Here is a 19,840-nt window from a genome sequence, read left to right on the forward strand (position 1 = left end):
GGAGATCAAACGTGTGAATGATACACCTTATTTCTAGATTTATGACACTTCTTGTGAAGGGCTCAGCCCAGTTGTAGGATGAGGACACTTTGTCGTTTTTGACTCATGTTGGATGACAGCTTTCTGTGGTATTGTCGTCATGAGCAATGCACTTGCACTCTTTGCTGTCATAGGTGTATGGACATTGACACGATGAATGGGGTTTTGGTCACTTATTCCAACATTTTGGTTAACATACTGAAAGTAGTAGGATGTTGCTATTGGTTATTTTTGGTTATTCCAACCAATTTTATTTTGTTATATCAAATTACATAGTAGCCTAACACAACATTGTAGCCTAACATATAGGCCTACAAGAACATAATTCAACAGATTTGGTTGGAATAACCAAACAATGATCAATTAGGCTACCAAATAATAGCAACATAGGCCTATCAGACACTCAGCAGTATCCAAAACATTGGAATAAGTTTGGTTCACCTCCCCTGGTTCTTGGTTAGGATACATTTAACCCTGAGCTGCAGCCTTTGACAAATACTTTTTCTTTCATCTTAAATCCACAAGGATTCAAGACAATATTTACCCAACTACTTTTTTTTAATTTTTTAAATGTAGTAGGCCTATATGTTTTTGGGCTTTTTGCCTTTACTCTTATAGGACAGTAGAGAGAAACAGTAAGCAGGCAGGAGAGAGATGGGGTGGGATCGGGCAATGACCGCAGGTCAACCTGGGTCCCCGTGGGCACTCGGACCCGTACTGTACATGGCATGAGCACTGTAGCCTGCTGCGCCACAGTGACCCCCATATGTCCCCAACTTCTCTGGCTCTGACTCACTTCCACTGAGCTACTCGAGATCATCTCATCCTCATATGAGACACCCTATCAGGCAAGGCCCAGTTCCAGTGAAGTCCACTCCTCACCCATCAAAATAAAGCAACATTTATGATTCACCGCATTATTAGTAAAAAAAGAAAGTCTGTTGATAATTAAATCATTTTTATTCTTTTATTTATGAACATCTTTTATGAGTATCTTAATATGCAAATAGGGTACTGGTGGTGTAGTAGTGGTTAAGAATTACCTTAATTCTTCAAGTGGTTACCTTGAATTGTTGTGCCCTTGAGCAAGGCACTTAACCCCAAGTTCGTCTGAGGACAGTGTAATTCCTTGTAATATCGCTGACATTTGGGCAACAGTGTCTGCTTAATGAATGAATATAAACTAAAGATAAATTGACACAGTGCTACATTATGTGAAGAGTATCCATATGAACAATGGTCAGAGGAATATCCATGTCTAAAACGATTGAATAAACTGGAGACACAAATCTAAGAACTCTTTGCCCATGAGGATTCCAATTTTCCAAAGCTATATCTGGGTGAAAGGTGACAAAGTTTCTGGACAGCAGTCTGAAGAAAAAGGGTCAAGATAGATGCAAATGACCTGATACATTAAACTAAGATATGAGTGTGTGATGCTCTAATTCTATATGTATTATACACATGGGGATAACTGCCTGATGTCTTTTCCTCTTTTCCACTCGGACCGACGCAGCAGTTGTGTTGTTGCACTGAGGCATGTTGTCCTGCAGGGCGGTTTGATCCTAGAGGTCAGAGGTCACATCAGCAGGGTTTGAGAAATTCCTTTCACTTTCATCCAAGAAAAAAATCCCTGTTAAAGGCACGTTGACTGATAAGGCTGTAGGAGCAGGAAGGGTCCATTTAAAGGGCCGTGAATATCCGGCAGCAGCCCTCACAGGAGAACAATGACCTTGCCCCTCCCTCACTCCCCACCGTGCAACTGAAACTCTCCTCAACTCCCCATCTCATCGGTGATTGGCTGGAACGGTTTGTTATGTATCATGGTCCAGGCTGGACCAAGCTGTTTTTGTTGTCGTTTATGTTTTTTACTGTATACTGTGTTTACAACGCACATTTCATTCAGCTCATTCATCATTGAGTCCATCATAGCATCTGTCCATCATGTTTAATGATAAGGCCTGTTCAATGAAGGGGATTGCATAGTTGGTGAGTAGTCGGTGAGTAGTCGTCTCCGTTCTCAGTGCCCCCCCCCCCCTTTTATTTATGAACATCTTTTATGAGTATCTTAATATGCAAATAGGGTACTGGTGGTGTAGTAGTGGTTAAGAGGCTGGGCTAGCATGCAGTAGCCTGAAAGTGGCTGGTTCCACTGGTGTGCCCTTGAGCAAGGCACTTAACCCCAAGTTCGTCTGAGGACAGTGTAATTCCTTGTAATATCGCTGACATTTGGGCAACAGTGTCTGCTTAATGAATGAATATAAACTAAAGATATATTGACACAGTGCTACATTATGTGAAGAGTATCCATATGAACAATGGTCAGAGGAATATCCATGTCTAAAACAATTGAATAAACTGGAGACACAAATCTAAGAACCCCCCCCCCCCCGTTCTCAGTGCCCCTTTCTCGTTTTGCTCATACAATGTCATATATAGCCCTTACAGGTTACAAAGTTTTCTATGTTTCCGGTTACACAGTCTTACTAAGGACTTATAATGGTTTCACTGTCATATAAAAATCTATCAGGATTGTATTTCCAATTACTATTCTGATTGAAAAATTCTTCCCATTTGTTTACATGGGATACATTCTATTGTTCTATTGTTGCCTACTTTTCCTAGCTAAACACAACTACTAGCCTACTCAGACTAGATACACAAGTCATTTAGAGTAATATATCAAATATACTCCCTTTTAGATGGACACAAAGCATATGGATGCATTGCTCAGGTGGGTACTAGTGACACAGGCTCTACTTCTCCAGAGGAGCTACTGTACACACCCTCCTGTAAGGCCCAGAGGCACAGGAACGGAGTTTTAAAGCTATCTATCTTGTATATTGTTTATTTAGACTAAAAGTGACTTAATCATGTGAGGGTTAGCAAGGATTTTGGGAGTGTATTACTCTGAAGTGGATTTCATAGTTAGCACATACTAACTAACACACACACACACACACACACACACACACACACACACACACACTGTTTATTATGGCTGTGGTGGTCACTCTTCCTCATGCAGAACAGCACACACCCAGAGGCATTTGCACTCATTAAGATTATCTCAACTGCAGAAGCAGAGAAGTAGCACGTGGTTTATCACAACGGATATTTTTAAAGGCTAAACAAGAGTAGTAACAACAAGTCAGTAGAATGTGTGCCAACTACCAGCCCAGTGTGGACACGAGCGAGTCCAGTCGACACGTTTAGTTGGTGGAATAACATTACAGGAAAATAAGCCTAACCACTCCTTTGTCTCGGCCTTGTGGTTTACCATGATAGAATATTAGTTGATGAAATCTCAGTCGTGGTTTGTTAGGGACTTATAGTAATTTCCTGTATTTTAGCCGCATTGTGTCTAAGCCACAGGACAGTGTTTTATGCAAGTTGAAATTTAACAAAACCATATTAATACCATATTGACTGTCCCCGTGTATTAACCTCATACCTGAAGAAGAAATGTGCAAAATTAATGTATAAGCTGCGGCTAATAGTTAGGAAGTTTGTTACTATATTTATAATTTGAGTGTGCAGTGTGGCGTTCAGAGGCGTGTCTTTTTCACTACTTCATAGATGGGTTTATCATTGCAAAGTATTTTATCTTATCAAGATAAAAAAAAAAACCTTTTAGAAGTGTTTGATAATTTATTTTGTTTTTAAAGTGATTTTTTTAGTGTTCAACTTTACACTACACTGATCTTAATTTCTAGATTGAATGGAATTATATTAATTCAAGAAATCTTGTCAAGTGAAATTATCTTGCTGCATGGACAGATAATTTCGCTTGTTTTATAATTTCGCTTGTTTTGAGTAGGCTACCTTTTACCTCAGATTCAGTGTTTTTAATCTTGTTTTAAGACACCCCTTTTTAGACAGTTAACGATGACTCTTGCACAACGGACATTTTATTCAACTCATTCATCATCGAGTTCATCATAGCATCTTCAATGTTTATTGATAAGACCTCCTCATAGGGAGGGGAGTTGCATAGTTGAGTAGCAGTCGTCTCCGTTCTCAGGCCAGTCCCCCCGCATACCACATGGACCACAGGAGAACACCAGGCGCTGTAGCCGTTGACACAGACCATGCGCGACGACTCTAATCTCTGGCCCAGTCTCTGGCAGTCCTTCACAATCACTCCACTCCACGGGCTACTCCAACAAGAGGTATTCTTGCAATGGCTGACTCCTCGTGACCCACAATCCCCATCTCCCCATCAGTGTTGCGTGGGAATAGGGTGGTGCGCTGTAGTATACTGTAGGCTACTAGTTGCATTTTTGTTGATTTGCGTGCTTTGTTTGTCTTGATGGGTGATGCATCGTCAGTGGGCGCTGATGCAGTTCATTTTAGTTGTGCTACGTTGTTGTTGTTGTTTAAAGTGCATAATACTTTTCCACTTCCCGCAGCACTCAAAGCACTTCACAGAGTTATGCCTCACATTTTACCTATTCACTCGCACATTCTTTCACTGATGGGTTAGTTACCATGCACTCCGCACACCGGGAGCTCTTTTCATTGCAGCATTCTTAGAGCAGTGACAGAGGCGCCATCGATCGAGGCAGAGGCAGTTTGGGGTTTAGTCAAGTGAGGTGAGGTCAAGTTTATTTAGCATATTTGTTCAAACTCAGGGGTCATTCAATATGCTTCACATAAACAAAAGCAAAGAGTAGTATTAAATTAAAACATTGTAAATAGAACATAATAGTACAATAGTTCAAAAACAGTTTTAAAAGTATAAAGCACATAGTAATTAAAAAGAAAATGCAGAAGACACATAATTAGGTAGAATAATTAGACAGATTCATAATCTGCAACTCAGTGATATCAGGGAGTGCATGAGCAGAAGGTGCACTGAGTGTATTCTAAATATATACTGTATCTATTATCTTGCTCAAGGATATTTGGACAGGGTCAGGAGGAGCCAAGCTCAGACCAGGAACCTTCCCATTATTGGGTGACTCCTTCTCTGATTCTTATCTCTATTCAGCCTTCCTCAGCTTGGTACAGACAGATCATCTAAACTCCTCCTTTGGTGTAACCCCCCCCCCCACACACACACACACACACACACACACACACACCACACACACACACATACACACCCCTTTGTGCTTTTATAGTAATGAATGTGGTGTAGTGTTAGCATGGTGCAGGTGTTACATAACGGAGTTGTTTAATATCAGGCCCTTCTCATGTGCACAGTCCCAGCAGGGAGGAACTACTGAGAGGAAAGGAGGGAGGGAGAGAGAGAGGGAGGGAGGGAGGGAGGGAGGGGTCGGCCCCGTCTGCTGAGGTGGTTGTTTATGTTTGTAGCCATGCAGGGAAGGAAGCGCTAGGCTCATGTAGGCTACTGTAGCTTATTCAACAACAGGTGCTCTTTTAATGTTGGTGCAGGTGCAGTGGAATTCCAGAGTTCTTGCGAGAGCACAATTTGAATCGTGTCCGCAAGATACTCTGGCCACGAGCAATGATGCACGTTACGTTTACCCCAACCATCTGGGGTATCAGCACTACAACATTCAAAATCAGTAAACATTGGTCGTGGTGTTGTCCAATTGCGTCAAAGTCCAGAATCAGTCAGAGTAAACATTGGTCGTAGTGTTATCCAATTACGTGCAGGGAGATTTTCAAATGCATGCTTGGTGCCGCCCCTCGAGTTGGGCCATTTTCATTATTCGTGGTCAGACCCTTAATCTGAAATATTCCAGGGTCTGGTTTACTACCAGGCTAGATGTAGTTCATATAAACCACCAAATCCAGGCAGTGACTGGCTATAAACAGGGTAAAAGGAACCAAGGATCTCCGTCAGAGTTCAGATGTTTGCAATGTCACACATTCAGAGCATGGGAAATAGTGGCTGTGTATGTGTCTGTGGGTGCTGTATACATGTTACTGTGTATTTGCTGCTTCTTCAGCTCGAGGAGGATGTGGTGGATAAGGCTGCATGAAGCTGCTGGACATGAACACCAAGTGTGTGATGATGACCGCTGTTGAGGATGTATTTGCAATCTACGTATGTAGGGAGTATGGCACCCAGACACACACACACACACACACACACACACACACACACACACACACACACACACACACACACACACACACACACACACACACACTCATTCAGCATCTCAATACGCAAATACAAATTGGCTAGAGGATTTAATGCTATTTTAGTTTGTTGTAAATTGGGTTTATTAGCACACAAGAAATCTATAAATTTGCTGCTTTATTCTGATAAAGCTGCCCTGATGACCTTGCTTTGATCCTCCAGCTGTTCGCAATTCCTTTATTAGAACCAAGGAATGTTTAAGTTTTGTAACACAGAATATGGGAATGTGCAAAGACTCACATTTTCTTTAGAACTTTGAATGGGTCCTCTGTACCCTTTAACCCCCCGATGGTGGGCCGGACCAAATATGATACACGTAAGTGGAACTTTTAAGCAACTATGGGACACTGATTGGCAGTAAATATTGTGCATTTCAAGGACACTTCTCTGCAGAAACAAGGCGCATCTGCCAGGAAACCATTCAAGGACATCAAAAAATTAGACATCTCATTATCAGCAGGAAACATGAAAAATATATGAGTGTACAGCACAGCAGAAATCAGGGAGCCATGCAGGCAAAATCAGTCTTACAGTTACAGTGGACTAACAACCTCACTCACACACACACACACACACACACACACACACACACACACACACACACACACACTGTCTCTCTCTCACACACACACACACTCTCTCTCTCTGTCTCCCTCCATCTCTCTCTCTCTCTCTCTCTCTCACACACACACACAAAAGTTGCTGAATTCCTTTCTGTTTCCTAGGAGTGTGTACTGCAGTGGTTCATCCTCTGTGAGGCCTGTTAGGGAGGAACTGAAGTAGCCTACAGGGAATGTGTGTCTTTGCTCAGCTGGTCAGTAGCTTTCAAGCCCACTGAATGCTCATGCATATAGCACAATAATATAAGACACATTTATTACAGTATTACAAAGACAGAAAACTTCCAATTGACTTAATTACAGCATATCGCAATAAACAAACTCAAATGTGACACAAGGTCTGAACATCTAACAACATCCAAAATTAGGGCCCAACTCGAATCTTTGCTTATAGCACATGATACTAACTCAATGTAAAACTTTTGTGCTGTTTTGGCCATTTACAACACAAGGTTCGTAAGCATCATGTCTCAGTAATGACAGCAGTACAAATATGTTGGCTAAACCTCTCAAGATGCTGTAAGAAGCCTGATCCATTTACACCTATAGTTACTGTATGCCATTTGCAATTCTGAGCTTCAATGTAGAGTAAAGTGCTGCACTAGTGTAGAACTTCACTAGCCTACAGGGTTAGACGTCCCTACACTCTGATCCTTATTTAGACTCTTTACAGACTGACTCCTCCTGTCCCCCTCCGGGTCCTAATCACTCAAACACTCCCCAGACTTGTTTTCTTGCTTGTGGGCCGTACCGCTGCTTGCAGTGGAGTGCTGGTGTGACGTGTGGGTGGTGACACCATGTGGTGAGGCAAGAATGCCGCTATAGGCCTACTGAGCGCAGCGGCAGACCAGTTCTTGCGCGCTCAAACCATTGAAAGTGATGGGTTTCATAGCGCATGCCGCGTGTAATGTGATATCTATCTATCTATCTATCTATCTATCTATCTATCTATCTATCTATCTATCTATCTATCTTAATGTAAGGTAAACATGCCTGGTACTCGGACAGTGTTGCTGCACCAGGTGGCGTCCATGTTTTTCCAACACGGACGAACGAAACATAATAGAACGCTCAAAGTGTGGACGTCATATCCGAGGTCCGAGTCGGTTCACAGAGAATAATAAAATGCAGCATTCATCTAAGGAAATAATTTAAGGCATTCTGTACAACACCCTTAAGTTAACCCCTTGCCTCAGGCAGTGGTTCCCAAACTTTCTGGCTCACCCCTAACCCAAGCATATCTCTCTCCATCCAAGGCACTCCTATTTTTTTTTCTTTTTACTCCCAACCCCCAGGCTTTACTCCCAACCCCCAGGCTTCATCCTCACATGTGACACCCTATCAGGCACGGCCCAGTTCCAGTGTAGCCCTCATCTGTGTGTGTGTGTGTGTGTGTGTGTGTGTGTGTGTGTGTGTGTTTGTGTGTGTGTGTGTGTGTGTGTGTGAGTGTGTGTTTGTGGCCACACCACACCATACTGCACTAACCCTAGTATCACTGTAGCAAGAAAATGTTCTCACATCTTTCCAAGAATTGAATGTTGAAATCTTTTGTCATGTAACCCTTAGTCATGTCAGGGTTAACGGGAAACTATGCAGGTTTGTGGATTTCTTCGCCGGTGTCGCTTTCGCTTTTCGACATTCTATTTATTTAACAGCGGATTATCATATACTATTGCATATCTTCTACACACTTCATGCAGATACTTATATTACAATTCTGCCTCTTTAAGTTGTCTGGTTGAAACCTGGAAATATTGTAAACAAACCATGTAGCATAGTTGGCTAGCTTATCATACTGTAGTCTACTGGTCAGACTGTTCCTTTTCCCCACGTATGTTTAAGTTCAAGGTAATACTTTTGGGACCGACTCTTTTGAGTCTCTGAAAACATTAGTATTGAAATGATCAGTCATCGTGAATGCATGAGTAATAATAGTCATTTAGCGAGTCGTGTGCTATCTTTGCTCTCACAATTGTGAATGTTTTGTTTGGATTAAATGTGCATGACTAGGCCCTAGGGCGCATTGAGCACGCACGAGAGAAAGAGGTCCAGGTCATTGGTGTCATCCTTCATCCTCATATCTGAACCCTATCAGGCACAGCCCAGTTCCTGTGTAGCCCTTGTCTGCGTCAAAATGAGACCACATTAATGATGACCACATCATGCAAAAATTGTGAAAGTCTGTTGTTGATGGTGAAAGTACAGGATTATATTGCAGGCGTCTTAATCTCAAGCTCATCTCGAGACCTTTCTGTTTCAGGAACACTTCTCATCTTCAGCCACCATGTAGACTCATCACAAATGCGTTTTTGTTTGTTTGTTTGTTTGTTTGTTACCTCCAAGGAGGTTATGTTTTCATCAGGGTTTATTTGTTTGTCTGTCTGTCTGTCTGTTTGTTTGTTTGTTTGTCTGTTTGTTCGCTAGATAGCTCAAAACGTTATGGATGGATTTCGATGACATTTTCAATAGATCTGAAATGACCCAAGGAAGAAACAATTCGATTTTAGGAGTGATTCGTATCACCGGCTGGATCCAGGAGGCGGTTAGGTTTTTGCTTGGCAGAGGTTTGCGCTCTCTAGGTGCTTTTCGAGGGTTTTATTTATCATTATTATTTTGTTGTGAGTTGTCTTGCTCTGTGTGTGCCCTGTTTTTGTTGACTTTGAAGAGTGACCTTGGGGCAATTGCTCTGTCGCTAGTTTGGCGTTTAACACGGTTTTAAACTGGAGTTGCAGTTGGGAGTTGGAGTTTAAAACCGCATTAAACTCCAAACTAGCGACAGAGAAATTACCCCCCTGAGTCTGAGAAAGACACTAATGTATAGAATGCTGGTCATTATCGGGAAAATAAGTGCAGACAGGGCGAACCAGACCCCGATGCAAAGCGGAGGACCTGAATTAGAAGCACAAACTCCGTTGCCATTGACAGCGGTCATTATTTTTTATCCAGAGGTCCTCTAGCAGAAAATAATGACCGGAAATCCCATTCAAGTCAATGGAGCGTTCTACTTGAATTGTGAAGAGACGTATAAATAAATAAATAAATAAATAAAACATATTATTAGGCTACTATTATTTATTAATCATCAAATAGTGGACCCTCTTGTTCCATAGACTCTTATATTCAGAGATACAGACAATATTACACTCGTCTTACTCCGGGCTCTGGTTTTCCAAGAGAAGTCTTGTTCTAAGACAGAGGAGATAGCATCTGTCTTGAGACTATTACATTTTGTGTGCTCTTGTCACTGAAGCAAGGAAATGTTTGCACATCTTTCCAAGAATTGAATGTTGAAATCTTTTGTCATGAAACCCTTAGTCATGTTTTTAGTCATAATTTTGTAGCACTTTGAGATAGTCCATAATATAAAGTGCAATACAAATAAAATTTATTATTATTATTATTATTATTATGTACTGTAACAGTGAACTGTGACAGTAACAGTTAACTGTTTCATTTACTGTCTATGGCTGTATAGGCATTGTCACAATGATGGTGGCACAATGGTGGCACAATGGTGGCACGATGATGGCAGTCTTTCACAACCACGGACTACTCCAACACAAGTGTTCTTGCAATAGCTGCTCCTGACTCCCCATCTTAGTGTTGCAGGTCATAGGTCATTTCATATCACTTTTCTACTTTCTTGAGCACTCAAAGCACCTCACAGAGTTACGCCTCACATTTTATACCTATTCACTCACACATTCTTTCACTGATGCGTTACCTGATGGGTTATGCACAGAGAGCATTACACTCACACAATGGCAGAGGCACCATTGCTGTAAGAATGTGTGAGTGAATAGGCTCTGTGAAATCGGGAGCAGTTTGGGGTTTAGTCAAGTGAAGTCAAGTTTATTGTGTATTATTTGTTCAAACACGGGGGTCATTCAATAAGCTTCACATAAACAAAAGCAAAGAGGAGTAGTAAATAAAAACATTCTGTGCTATAATTGTTACACAGAATATGGGAACGTTCACACTGAGGAAGGCGCTAAGCCGAAACGCGTCTGTGCAATAAAAACACGTTTAAATGCAAAGTGCGGCCTTTTTTCCTTTTCTTAACGTGCACCGACTCACATTTTCTTTAGAACTTTGAATGGGTCCTCTGTCACCTTTGACCCCCTGATGGAGGGCCTGACCCAATATTTTAAAGTGGAAGTGAACGCTCTAAAAACTATGGGTCACTGCTGGCAGTAAATATTGTGCATTTCAAGAAAACGTCTCTGCCAAAACAAGGCGCATCTGCCGGGAAACCATTCAAGGACATACAAAAATTAGACATCTCATCATAATTTTGGGGCCACTGTTGTTTACATTGTATATAAATGACATCTGTGCTTCAATGGAAAATTGTAAAGTGCATTTCTATGCTGATGACACAATCCTTTATGCCTATGCACCATCTGTAGAGCAAGCAGTGTCATATCTTCAATGTGCATTTGATTGTGTGCAGAAGTCTTTAAATGATCTTAAACTGGTTCTAAATGAAGCTAAAACTAAATGTATGATCTTTACTAGATCTAGAAAGTGTGACCTTGATGCCTATAACATTAGTTCCTTAAATGGGACAAAAAATGAGCAAGTTTCTCAATATAAATATATTGGCATATGGCTAGACAATAAACTTTCATTTAAAACTCATGTGCTTGATCTTACAAAAAAAGTAAAAAATAAATTAGGTGCACTTTACAGGATTAGGTCCTGTTTCTCTTTAGAAAGCAGAATGACCATCATTCAAGCAACCATACTGTCAGTCCTAGACTATGGTGACATTGTGTATATGCATGCAGCTCCTTCCACTCTGAAATTACTTGATGCAGTTTACCACAGTTCACTACGTTTTATAACTGGAGATGGGTTTAGAACTCATCACTGCACACTATATGAAAATGTAGGATGGACTTCCCTTTATGATAGGAGGGAAAGGCACTGCCTCCTTTTTGTTTATAAGGCATTACTGGGAAAGTTGCCTCCTTACCTAACTTCTCTTCTGAATATGAAATCAATCTGCCACAATACAGGTTCACAGGGTTTTATATCTCTTCAAACTCCTCAAATTAAATCAGAATTTGGTAAATTAGCTTTTACATTTTTTGCATCTAATAAATGGAACAAATTCCAAGAACTATTCAAATTAGATAGGTTTGTGTCACTAGACCAATTCAAAGGTATGATTGATGATATGGCTGTTGTAAAATGTTCTTGCTTTGACTAATATTTAGACCTTTTATTTTATTATTATTATTATTATTATTATTATTTATACATACTTTTCCCTCTTCTCTTCTCTCTGTTTTTATTATTATTGCTTTATAAATTGTTTATGTATTATTTTTCTTATTCTTGTTTTATTATTTTGATTATTGTTGTTATATGTTTTGTGACTCAGGGCATTGCTGTAAAAGAGCTTGATGCTCAGTCATTTTTCCCTGAATAAAAAACGGTTGATGATGATGATGATGATAAGCAGGAAACATGAAAAATATATGAGTGTACACTGCAGAAATCAGGGAGCCAGGCAAAATCAGTCAACAGCAGTTTTACATGCATCTCACACCCATTCAAGATAATAAGATAAATAAATGAATAACACACATAATGTTTCTAATTGTAATACACATTTATTACACATCCAATTGACTTAATTACAGCATATCACAATGAATCAGGCCTAAATGTGACACAAGGTCTGAACATCTAACAGACATAATACAGCATCCAAAATTAGGGCCTAACTTTGCAACCTTTGCTTATAGCACATGATACTAACTCGTTGTAAAACTATTATGCTGTTTTCTGGTCATTTACAACATAAGGTTCATAAGCATCATGTCTCAGTAATGACAGCAGTGCAAATATGTTGGCTAAACCTCTCGATATGCTGTAAGAAGCCTGACCCATTTACACCTACAGTACACTTGTGCCATTTGCTATTCTGAGCCCCAATGCTGTAGGTAAAGTACCGCACTCGGGTAGAACATAACTACAGCGCAAGACGTCCCTACACTCTGGTCCTTATTTAGACCGTTTACAGACTCCTCCTGTCCACCTCCGGGTCCTAATCACTCATGCACTCCCCAGACGTGTTTTCTTGCTTGTGGGCCTCTGTTGTTGGTGGTTACCGCTGCTCGCAGTGGAGTGCTGGTGTGATGTGTGGGTGGTGACACCGTGTGGCGAGGAGAGGTACTGCGCCTGGTGCCGGCGTGGGTGCTCTTCGGCCGGCTGCACCCGCGCGCCTCTCGGCCCCCCAGCTCCGCGTCGTACCTCTGCGCGTGGCTGCCGCTGTACCAGGTGCGCAGGTGCGAGTTGAAGTGCTGGTGGGCGAACAGCTCCGCGGAGTCCAGGTACGACGGCAGGCGGAGCCGCTGCGCCCGGTCTTCCCACTTGGACAGCTTGAGCTGGTGGACCGCCGCGGTCTGACCCCTGGCGAGCGCCGCCTCCAGCGCCGTGACCCCCGCTTGGTCCCGCAGGTCCTTCGGAGCCCCGGCGTGGACCAGCGCTTGCAGGCACGCCACGTGACCCTCGGAGGCCGCCACGTGAAGGACCCCTCGGCCGCCCGGCGTCTGGAACTTGGGGTCAGCTCCTGGGAGTGGAAAGATGCAGGGAGACAAAGGGAGGAAAGAGAAAAGAAGTCAAGACTATGATGATGTGGTGCAGGAGAGAGTAACGACGCCGGCTAGGAAACAAAAGGAGGGACAAAATGGTGTTGAGGAGGGGACAACTGGGGGCTACACAGTGTGTGTGTGTGTGTGTGTGTGTGTGTGAGAGAGAGAGAGAGAGATCCACATTTGGGTCTAGATTAAAAGTGCGACATGTAGAATGACATATGACACCTGAGTGGGGTGCAGGTGTTTAAAACAGGGTGCAGGTGTTTAAAACATGATGTCATCGATTACCTCACAGGCCTACAGGAAGAGCCCCACCCAGACATGTGGGTCCCCTGTGGCAAAATGAGCAATGCCTCCCTCTTATTTCTAAACTACCTGCCAGGAATGATGAATGCTGGGTGGTGATAGCGTAGTGGTTAAGGGGCTGGGCCATAGGGGCATGCGGTAGCCATAAAAGCCCTAGAGCCCCTGGAGTTGGTGGTGGAGAGAAGGATGCTGCACAAACTTTTCAATATATTGGACAATACCACTCATCCACTACACAATGTACTGGTAAAACAAAAAAGTATTTTCAGTTGGAGGCTACGCCGCCAACTAAGCTGTAAGAAAGACAGATACAGAAAGACTTTTTTACCTACTGCAATAGCACTTTATAATGACTCCCATCTGGGCAGAGAGAAATGAATAACATTTTAAATATTTTTTCTGTATGTATGCATGTTTGTATGTTTTTGTTGAATGTTGTGTTTGTATGCTGCTGAAACACTGTAATTTCCCCTTGGGGATGAATAAAGTGTATCTATCTATCTAAAAGTTGTGTTAAGCCACTTACTTGAGTGAATATCTGGGCAATACAGGGCACAGGTGTTTCAAACATGTCATCTCTATGCCAAGTGTTTGTGTATGTGTGTGTGTGTGTGTGTGTGTGTGTGTGTGTGTGTGTGTGTGTGTGTGCGGGGTGGCAGGAAGCTGTACCTCTCTGTAAGAGGAAGTGCAGGGCTGGCAGATGCCCACGGTGGGCACAGATGTAGAGGGCGGTGGACAGGTGCCGAGACCTCCAGTAGCTCCCCTCGTCTCCACCCCCATTCCCTGCAGTGCGCCTGGACAACACACTCTTCAGCTGTAGCCAGGAGTCACGAAGTCAAGTGGTAACAGTCAAATAAAGAAGAGTCGTTAGAGGAGTGGTGTATGTAAAGGGAGGTAAAGAGAATGTGTGACTTGGGACTTGGAGAAAAGGCCGACTCTCCAAAAGGGGGACTCAAAGCACTCTACAGAGTAATACCCCCCCCCCCCCCCCTCTCTCTCTCTCTCTCTCTCTCTCTCTCTCTCTCTCTCTCACACACACACACACACACACACACACACACACACACACACACACACCTAGCCTACAGGTTAAATATTAGATCCTGACTGAAAGGCTCACCTTCAAGATATCTCCTAAGGCAGCGGCCTGAACAACTTCTCGCCAGTTGTTGTAAGGCCAAATCGCCATGGTGAGAGTGGTGCCAGGAATAATATCATTCTGGCCAATGCTTGTTTGGTCAATTAAGTCTCCTTTATGAGTGTGTTAGAGAGAGAAAGAGAAAAAAATACTGTCAAACATGGTGGAGAGATAGAGGGAATAATATAATTCTCGTTAATGCTTGTCATTAAAGTTTCCTTGTGAGTGTGTTAGAGAGAGGCTACTGTCAAACATGGTGGTCGAGAGAGAAACTGTTACTGTAACAAGCTCAGTGTTGGGAAGGTTACTTTAGAAATGTTATGTGTTACAGTTACAAGTTACCCTGTTTAAAATGTAATAGTAGTGTAACTATTTGAATTACTTTTTCTGAGTAACGTAACTAATTACTTTTGATTACTTTTCCAATTTTTAAATGATATATATAGTCCCCAAATCCATGCGAAGATTTCGGCCTTGGTCTACAGGCTGCCGAGCAGTTCTGTACAAGCGCACAAGGCAGCAAGGGCATTCAATACATGAATTAGCATCACATTTTTTGTGAGGATAATATAATGATAATCATAACACGTTTACAGGCAGGCATGTAGGCCTACGCTGATGGCTCTGTAGACGTGATAGAGCCTATCAGAAGGTCCCGTATCAAGGTATGCAAGGTTTTGCTGACAATATTGAGATGTAATTCAAATTGTAATTTTGAACATTTTCAAAAGTACCTGTAATTGAATTACATGTTTTTCTACAGTAACTATAATATATTACTGTTACATTTATTTTGTAATTAAATTACGTAACTCAATTACATGTAATGCGTTACTCCCCAACACTGAACAAGCTATTCTAATCGTAAAATGTGTAAGCTGAATAGATGAGAAGGTCCCTCTTCAAAAATTATTATTATCATTATTTTTTTTTTTTTTAACATTAAAAAACTAGTCTATTGTGCAGTCCATCCGGATTTATGGTAGGCTCAGCCCTACCTTCGTCGAGATAACTGAGCCGCTGAAGGTCCATTGGAATACCTGCCACCAATTCCAAAGCACATTTCAGCTCGCTTAGCTTCATAGTCTGGTAACATTTCAGAACGGTGAAAGTTTCTGCGGTCTCTTGGAACTTCGTGTGTAGTTTAAAGCGGCTTTTTCTCGAACCAGATATACATTTCATCACATGATTCTTCTTTGGATTTTGACCAAGCATTTTTCAAATGGGTTTTATCCAACTAATGTCTGTAATTATCAGTAATTTTCATTAGCAATGTAAAACACGAACGATGGATAGCCTACTAGTCGACGCTCAGCTTGTTACCAAGGCGATAGATTTGTTTTCACTGTTGTTGCACTTGTGTGAGCTGAGCTGCGCAAAATGTTTTCAGTAGGCTAGGGTCTTCGAGCTCAAGTTCAAACTAACGTTATGTTGGCGATTCTATAAGTAATACAATAATTGGTTTAAAACTGAAAATGCATAAATATGGCTTACAGGCTAAGTGTTTTAAAATATATACACATATTTACATTCAACGGCCCATTCGAATAGTATTACAGTAGGCTAGTGTATATGTTTTTTACAGCGTTTTTACGGCTTTATATCAGACTATCAATAAATTCCTTTACTGCCTATGATAAATTCTGCCGGGGGGGGGGGGGGGGGGGGGGGGATCACACTGGAAGCGAAATCAGGAAGTGACGACGAAATGTACGTCACACGCTTTCGTTGCGAAGTCGTAAGGGAAGTTGTTGTTTGCCATAATTTGCTCCTTAAATTGTCCGGCGAAACCAGAATATCTGGTTCCGGACAAAGTAATGGTAATGACCGTCTCAGTGGAGCTAAAACTATTCTTATGTAGATACATATTGTGAAGATTAAGGAATGGAGGTGGTGGAAAGTCCTCTTAACCTCGTAAGTTTGTGTTTACGTTGCTAGCACCTCGCTAGCGTTATTGTTGCTAGCTAGCTGTCCCTACAGCAGGCTTTTGCCTGTAGCTTCGCGTAGCTACCTTTTCCTTGTCCCAAACAAAGTGACAAGCTTACACTGGGTCACTCTTTCTTACTATTGTCAGGAAACAAATGTATCACACAGTGGCGGCAATTACAACTGCTAATTTTGTCTGATGCGGCTGTCCTTCTTATTGGCTGCTGCTAGGTAGCGACCGAGCTAACTCAACGTTACCTAACAACAGTGACTTATTCGGCCCACCCGACTGTCATTCCTCCGGTGGTAGCAGTTCGCTCTCTGCAGTTCGAACTCAGTGTAGTTGCTTTATGATTTTCAACAAAATGATCTAAATTTGCTGGTTAGCTGTGACCAATGATTTAACTTCTGTCACTGACCCCGTGAAGATCTGTTTAGCTGGCGTCAGTGTACGTGAACCTAGCTAGCGTCAATTTAACCAGCTAGCAGTAGTTAACAGGAGTCCTTAGCAGGGATTGCCACGTCCTCTGTCATATTTCGCGGTGTTGTTTCAAGATATGCGCTATTACGTTGATTTACCGTTTGTAAACACTGTCGACAATAGGTGAAGCAATAACTATTGCTATCAGCTAGCTTGCCTATTGCAAGTTTCATGTTGCGAAATAAACAAAGGGTTACGAAATGTCATGTTGTCATCGGATAAGCTGTTCTCCTCTGTCTTTTTGACAGGCAGCAGCTAGCTTGCACTCTTCACTTTACACACTTCATATGGACCTTAGCTTGGATGGCAAGTTAGCTTCCTGTTCCTGCCACGATGCAACTTTACGGCGTGAAGTTATTTTTTATTAAAGAAATGATGTTTGTAAATTAATTGTATGGTTAACTGTATGGTTTTATGTGTCACCAAATATTTGGTTACCTTTGACGCGAGATGGGCCTAACACACTGGCTCCAGTCCATAAGTTGGCGTGGTTTTGAATTGCGTGCAGCTCAGCTCCTAGTAGATCCTCATATGTTGAAGAAGTTCGTCCTGTTCTCTTTTTCAGGCGCATCAACAATGCAGAAAAGCAGATCGCCTACTGGCAACTGGGAAATATGAAGAAGCCATAGTGTGTCACAGGAAAGCTGCAGGTTGGTGTATTTCCTCTCCAAGCTCTTGATGGTGTCAGCCTGTGTACTGTACCTGCACATTAGCATCAGTTCTCATGTTCAGGCAATTAGTTAGACTAGTAGAGATGTGTGACACACAGTTACACACACACACACACACACACACACAGACACACACACACACACCTACTCATTGACACCTGTCTGTGTTTCAGATCTCCTGAAGGATGCTATGCAGCTCACAGACTGTGAACAGGTGGGTTGATCAACTGCAACCAGCAAATTTGCCCTCTAGTCCTTTTTAATTGTTATTATTTGTTATCTATGAGCTTCTCTTAAGCCTGATTGTTCTCATTGCAAACATCAATGTTGTAACAGTAATAAACAAATCTGTGCCTTTAAATAAACAGTGTTATATCCTTTGAATCTGAAAGTCCTTGAAAAGCCCTTGATCTTGACTTTAAAGAATGTGAAGGAACCGTGTTATGTTGGGGCCTCTGTTTTGAGTGTTTTGTCTTCTGTATGATTGATTTGATTGATTGATTGATTGGTTAATGGATTGATTGATTGATTGATTGATTGATTGACTGATTGATTGACTGACTGATTTGATTGGTTGTCCAGGCTCGCCTGTCTCTGGAGCTGCAGCGGGACAGTCACGTGAAGCAGCAGCGGCTCATCGAGGAGAAGTGGAAGCGCTCGCGACGAGAGGCCAAGCCGCGCGTCCTCCAGCCCGCCGCGTCCAGCGACGGCCAGCGGCCGCAGGTGCCTCACCTGAGCGCCTCTCAGGCGGCGCTGCTGCCGCCGGCGCTCTCGGCCGCGCTGGACCCCGCGCAGGTGCCCGAGCGCGAGTACGACACCTGGCTGTACCTGCTGAAGCACAAGGGGGCGCCGCGGCCCGCGCCCGACACCTGCCCGGCCGCCGCCGGAGGCAGCAAGGCGCTGAAGGACGACAAGACGCGGCTGGAGGAGCAGGAGACCACCATCGGGCAGCTGCGCGCGCTCGTGGACACGCTGCTGAGCGAGAGCGAGCGGCTGCGCGCCGACAACGCCGAGCTGCGCGGCGCCAACGAGCGGCTGAGGCGTCGAGAGCGCGAGCGCGAGCTGGAGCTGGAGCGCCGCGACAGCCAGGCGGAGGCCGACGCCGACTTCGTGGAGCGCTCGGAGCTGCTGTGGGTGCTGCCGCAGCGCCACGGCGTAGGAGGCTCGTCGTCGCTGTCGCCGGGCTCCATGGCGATGGCGGCGGCTGAGGAGCGCAAGGCCAAGGACATCGACATCCCGACGCTGCCGCCGCTGGAGATGCCCACGCAGGAGATCCCGCTGGACCAGCTGCCCGGCCTGGAGCTCTCCGACGACATCCAGCACCAGCTGCAGGAGATCCTGGACGGGGAGAAACTCTGAGGAGAGAGGGAGAGGGAGAGGGAGAGGGAGAGGGAGAGGGAGGGAGGGAGGGATGGAGGGAGAGAAGAATGGTGGACAGGGGAGGAGAGTGGGGGGGGGGGGGGGGGGGTGGGTAGAGATGCTGTCCATATGGGAGATCTACACACGTGGGAGGGAGGGGGGCGGGGGAGGATGGACTAAAGAGTGGGGTTTTGACCGCGAGAAACTGTACTGCTTGTCCTTCGCTCGACACACACACACACACACACACGCACGCACACACACACAGACACACATACACACACACACACACACACACACACACACATACGTGTGTAAAAAGGGAGTCTTTGGGAAAGGCTGGCATGAAGATGTACATCAGACAGATGCACATCACAAAGATGTTCTCTCAATCAGATGTGCGGCAGTGCATCAGAAACCCCCCCCCCCCCTCCCTGTGGATGAACCTTGACGATCCATGGATCCATGTCTGCCATCGAACACCTGAGTCTGTCGTTTGTTTGTTTGTTTGTTTGGTCCTCTAGCACAAGGTCAAAATGGATTGATCTCCCACGTTGCCACCCACTACGCCTGC

General features: G+C 43.5%; 2 protein-coding genes across 2 annotated transcripts; one reads left to right on the forward strand and one right to left on the reverse strand.

Annotated features, from left to right (window-relative positions):
• Positions 1 to 12,378: 12,378 nt before the first annotated feature.
• Positions 12,379 to 16,124, reverse strand: LOC134070190 (ankyrin repeat domain-containing protein 60-like). The gene is made up of 4 exons (XM_062526446.1): positions 15,828 to 16,124; positions 14,812 to 14,942; positions 14,361 to 14,505; positions 12,379 to 13,360 (listed from the first exon to the last, which is right to left on the reverse strand). Exons 1-4 carry the CDS (start codon positions 16,042 to 16,044, stop codon positions 12,840 to 12,842), a joined length of 1,014 nt encoding a protein of 337 aa, XP_062382430.1. The 5' UTR covers positions 16,045 to 16,124; the 3' UTR covers positions 12,379 to 12,839.
• Positions 16,125 to 16,566: 442 nt separating this feature from the next.
• nrbf2b (nuclear receptor binding factor 2b) lies at positions 16,567 to 19,266 on the forward strand. The gene is made up of 4 exons (XM_062526167.1): positions 16,567 to 16,743; positions 17,802 to 17,886; positions 18,081 to 18,121; positions 18,490 to 19,266. The coding sequence occupies exons 1-4, from the start codon at positions 16,714 to 16,716 to the stop codon at positions 19,264 to 19,266; spliced, it is 933 nt and encodes a 310-aa protein (XP_062382151.1). The 5' UTR covers positions 16,567 to 16,713.
• Positions 19,267 to 19,840: the final 574 nt, after the last annotated feature.

Source organism: Sardina pilchardus, chromosome 22, assembly GCF_963854185.1.
Source record: "Sardina pilchardus chromosome 22, fSarPil1.1, whole genome shotgun sequence".
NCBI classification, from domain to species: Eukaryota; Metazoa; Chordata; class Actinopteri; order Clupeiformes; family Clupeidae; genus Sardina; species Sardina pilchardus.